This window comes from Mesoplodon mirus (assembly GCF_964341445.2).
Source record: "Mesoplodon mirus genome assembly, chromosome: 5".
NCBI classification, from domain to species: domain Eukaryota; kingdom Metazoa; phylum Chordata; class Mammalia; order Artiodactyla; family Ziphiidae; genus Mesoplodon; species Mesoplodon mirus.
The window spans coordinates 161,107,634-161,113,162 of NC_138980.1; the positions used below are offsets into that span (position 1 = coordinate 161,107,634).

The 5,529-nt window shown below is 34.8% G+C and overlaps 1 protein-coding gene across 1 annotated transcript; it reads right to left on the minus strand.

Annotated features, from left to right (window-relative positions):
• Nucleotides 1-4,750: 4,750 nt before the first annotated feature.
• On the minus strand, nt 4,751-5,204 carry LOC309804644 (profilin-1-like; the record flags this gene model as incomplete). Its single annotated transcript, XM_082622068.1, has 1 exon — nt 4,751-5,204. The coding sequence occupies exon 1, from the start codon at nt 5,171-5,173 to the stop codon at nt 4,751-4,753; it is 423 nt and encodes a 140-aa protein (XP_082478194.1). The 5' UTR covers nt 5,174-5,204.
• Between the last annotated feature and the right edge of the window lie 325 nt (nt 5,205-5,529).

Sequence of the window (5,529 nt, forward strand, 5' to 3'; positions counted from 1 at the left end):
TAACACTCTGTGGTAGTCTGATAATATCTAAACAGTAACACAGAAAAATCCCCTCCATAGTCAGAAGAGAAAAACAAAGATGAAGTACTGGATTGAAAATGATTGCTACTATTATTCACCAGAATATTTGACATTTGATCTGCATCATCAAGAAAAAACACAGATGTAAATATTGGAAATTAAATTACATGGAATCTAGAAAGATATTGACAAATGTGGGAGTCAAAGGAAAGGAAAAATTTATTTTTATACCTTATTTGGAATACAAGTTAAACATATGGCACTGTAGATAACTTCAAAAATAGGGATCAGTCATAAAAAAATCAATCATGTATAATCTAAGACCAAGGAGAAATCACGTGTGTCTGGGTGCATGCATGCCTGTGTGTATGTGTGCGTGTCCATGATAAGCACAGTATAGTGAATGGAACGAATGGTCAAAATATATACCTAACTAGGATTATTAAATAATAATACTTAGGGTATTATTTATTTAATATATATATTATTTTTAGATTACACATGATTGATTCTACCTCCAAAACATATTTGAGTCCATTCTTTTAATTTTCACTCTTCTCTCTTAATCCAGGCACCTATTATTATAAATTTAGATAGCAGCTAAGTTACTCACGTCCCTTTTTCATCTCTTCTGACCCTCCAATTAATTTCTAAGAATCTCATCTGTTGAACATATTGTCTTAAGTCTGGTAAACCAGATAGGTAAGGTCCCTGGATTCATGAAATTTAGCATTCCATGATTCAGACAATAAACAGGTTCTAAGTAGAGAAAAAAACAATAATAAACAAATGTGTAATTACACATTGAGTGGTGTGCTATGAATTTAAACAAAAAGGATTATAAAATAAATATTACAAAGTCATGTCAAATAAAAGAAACTTAGTGAAGGACTTAACGTAAGCCTTGAAAGATGTAAAGGCAGAAAACAGGCAGACTTGTGAGCAATGAATTCCAAATAGATGGAACAATATGCCAATTGTCTTTTAGTCTTGAAAGCACTAGTGTGCTCAGAAGTTAGTCTAAAAATTAATGAGTAAAAGAATGGCTGGCCTTTGATACATTCAGAAAGGTAAACAGTGGCAGAATATTCAGGGTTTGGTAAGCTCCTGTAAGGAGATTAAATTTTTTTCTAAAGCAATGGAAAATCTTTAAGTATATTAAGAGGGAATGGCATGAAAACTATTCTAATCTGTTTTAACAAATCACTCCTCACACTTGGAAAATATAATTGCAATTTTATTAACTTTCTTTATTAGACAGCATGTATTTTGTTTGTTTATTACTCATTTTTTATGCTTTCATTTTCACATTAGTTTTAACAGAATACTTTTCAGATGAAGGTAATTATTTGGTTTTTATTTTGCTATGGGTTTTTTTGTTTGTTTTTATGAATTCTACATTAATACTTTTGATCTGTAGACAAAAATTTCTCTAATTTTAACGTTTTGGTTTTACACTGGTTTTAATTTTATTCATCTTTTTTTCAGCTTATTCATATTAAATAAGTGACTTGATAAGTAACATCCCTTGATTGTGTTATCTTTTCTTCCATCTTTCTCAGTATTTTTTTCTTTAGAAGATATGTAATCTAATTTTTTAAGTAACCTTTTGGAAAGCAAGTATTATATTCATTCAGTCCTCATTCTACTGAGGACTTTATTCTAGCCCTCCTGTTCTTTAACATTTTGAACACGTTAGGTTGTATAATTTTACTTTTTTCAAAGTATAGCTTCTTATTTTTGGATACAATATCCTAAAATTTTACTGAAAATTCAAATTAGAGCTTTTATTTGGTAAAATTATAATTTATTTCCTGTGGTAACTGTGTCTTGCTGAAGATCATTTACCTTGAAATGAAAATCACAAATGTCTAAGATAAAATGAGAATGAATCATGATGTGTTATGAAATGTAGTATATGACTAAATCAATAGCTTAGAAATAATATGGTTTAGAAACTAAACTTCTTTCAAGTGTAAAAAAACAAAATAAAATTTTAAAATGCAAAATAAAATTATTTGTAAAAGGGAAAATAAAGATTTAAATATAGGAAACAGCATTAAAATAAATACCTATTATGTGATATTTTAACTGATTAATCACAAAAACGTGAAAATCATTTTTTTTTTGCAGAAATGGTGCTCCAGAAAAGTAGCAAAGTAATGTTTTAACAACTTCTGAGAATATAAATAACATTTTGTTAATATTTTTATTTTAATATATGTGCTATATCTACAAAAATGAAATAGAATGAAATATTTTGAGATAAAATGTCAACAGTTTTGTTACACTTGCCATTTTAATTTATCTAAAACAAAACACATATGTCGACTTGGGTGTACCCTGTACCACTTTATTTTTTTAAATTAAACACACATACATGATATTATAGAAGAAAGTTAAACTATTTAATGGTACAGAGCACCACACACACACACACACAAAACTAATTAAATAATAGAATAATACATTTTATACATACATAGGAATTAACTGTCACTCAATCTATAACTTCTAGAGAATAAAGTATTATAACCACAGTAAGGAAATTCCTGTGGCGTTAGCTATGGCTATTTTAAGCCCCATGAAAATAAACTGGTATGGTTGGTAAGCATTATAATAGAAGGTAACATATCCACAGGAGCTATAACTCCCAAAATACAACACTGATAAAGATTACCCATAAATCATATGAACCATGGACATTCCATTCAAAAGAATAGCAACCAGAGTCTATGGTGTCATGAGGTTGTAAAGGAGCTCAGCACTCTTATGAATCATATCCATTTGTTTTACAGGGAACATGTATCAATACTTGTTCTATGGGATTTATGAGCATATAAATAGAAAGACATTATATTAATGCATAATCCTTGCAATAGCAGTAATATCTTTAATATTAAATTATGCAGAAATCTCCTTTAATCTACTTATGTAAAATAATACATCTACCTCTTAACTCTTAAGAATATTAGCTAAACACATTTCTCTATGCCTGCTATATGTACACCACATTAATCTATTTCCTGAAAACCTTTGAGTGGAAATATATACTGTAAAATCAGCAATTAATACTTTTAACTCTACCTCTCCACAGATATTAGAATTTATATCTCCTAAGGAACTGTCAATTATTTTTTTTAAAATTACACATAAACCTTAGATTTTTGGAATCAACAAATATTTATAATCAGTATATTTATTGAATATATTGATGTTTTAAAATAATCTGACCCACCTCCTGGAGAAATGGAAATAAAAACAAAAATAAACAAATGGGACCTAATGAAATTTAAAAGCTTTTGCACAGAAAAGGAAAACATAAACAAGACTAAAGGACAACCCTCAGAATGGGAGAAAATATTTGCAAATGAAGCAACTGACAAAGGATTATTCTTCAAAATTGACAAGCAGCTCATGCAGCTCAATATCAAAAAACAAACAACCCAATCCAAAAATGGGCAGAAGACCTAAACAGACATTTCTCCAAGGAAGATATACAGATTTCCATCAAACACATGCAAGGATGCTCAACAGCACTAATTATTAGAGAAATGCAAATCAAAACTACAGTGAGATATCACCTCACACCAGTCAGAATGGCCATCATCAAAAAATCTACAAACAATAAATGCTGGAGAGGGCGTGGAGAAAAGGGAACCCTCATACACTGTTGCTGGGAATGTATTTGATACAGCCACTGTGGAGAACAGGATGGAGGCTCCTTAGAAACCTAAAAATAAAACTACCATACGATCCAGCAATCCCACTACTGGACATATACCCAGAGAAAACCATAATTCAAAAAGAGTCATGTACCACAATGTTCATTGCAGCTCTATTTACAATAGCCAGGACATGGAAGCAACCTAAGTGTCCATCGAAAAATGAATGGATAAAGAAGATGTGGCACATATATACAATGGAATATTACTCAGCCATAAAAAAGAAACAAAATTGAGTTATTTGTATTGAGGTGTGTGGACCAAGAGTCTGTCATTCAGAGTGAAGTAAGTCAGGAAGAGAAAAACAAATACCGTATGCTAACACATATATATGGACTCTAAAAAAAAAAAAAAAAAAAAAAAACTCAAAAAACAATGGTTCTGAAGAACCTAGGGGTAGGACAGGAATAAAGATGCAGACATAGAGAGTGGACTTGCGTACTCATGGGAGGGGGAAGGGTAAGCTGGGACGAAGTGAGAGAGTGGCATGGACACATATACACTACCAAATGTAAAATAGCTAGTGGGAAGCAGCAACATAGCACAGGGACATCAGCTCCGTGCTTTGTGACCACTTAGAAGGGTGGGATAGGGAGGGTGGGAGGGAGATGCAAGAGGGAGGAGATATGGTGATATATGTATAGGTGATTCACTTTGTTATAAAGCAGAAATTAACACACCATTGTAAAGTAATTATATTCCAATAAAGATATTAAAAAAAAAAGACATATACGGGTACAGTTGGACTTTTATTTTTATTTTTTTTAGAATAATCTTTTTATTAGGAAAAAAAAAAACAGAAAAGTTTTCAAACCACACACAGGAGAGGCATGGGTTGGGGGAGGGGTGTCTGTCCTTCCTGCCTGGGCCACCAGCCCATGTGGTTTTGGCAGCAATAAGGGGTGTGGGGTAATGGCCCCCCAAATAAAAATGTTGTACATGTGTGTGGGATGGAGAAGCGTGCAAAAGCAGTGGGGAGTGGGGTCGGGGAGGGACAGACGAGGTCAGTATTGGGAACGCTGCAGGTGGGAGGCCATTTCATAACATTTCTTGTTGATCATACCACCCTGTACACCTTCTTTTCCCATCAGCAGGACTAGCGTCTTGGCATTCAGGGTAACAATGATATTGAAGGTGGCGGTTCCACAGGTGCTCTTGGTATGAAGGTCCATGGTAAATTCCCCATCCTGCAGCAGTGAGTTCTGGATCACAGACCATTTCTGGCCCCCAAGCATTAGCCCATTCACGTAAAAACTTGACCAGTCTTTGCCAACCAGGGAACCAACCTCAGCTGGCATGATGTTGATGAAGGTTTTCCCGGGTATGGCTGCCCAGACAGAAGGCAAGTTCTTATAGCCCATGATGACCACGTACTGACAGGTTCCTTCCACCATGAGGCTGTCGTTGTAGGCGTTCCACCCGGCCATGGCGCTGCTACTGAGGTGCTCTCGGGGCTGCTGCTGGGGCCAGGGCCTGGGCTCGGACTGCCTCAGGCTGGCAGGTGGGGGAAGGCGGAGAGCTTCGGGCGCACGCTGCTATCTGGACCACGGCTCTGCTAGCTGTGCCGCAACCCTCGCACTGCCACTTCCTCTGCATTACTTTTGAATTGAAGGATGGTAACATCTTCATACCAATAAATTTTAAAACAACATTTTGCAGGAATACTGTATAAAATTATGAGTGTCAGCGCAGTATAAAAGTAATCATAGGGCTTCCTTGGTGGCGCAGTGGTTGAGAGTCCACCTGCCGATGCAGGGGACGCGGGTTGGTGCCCTGGTCCGGG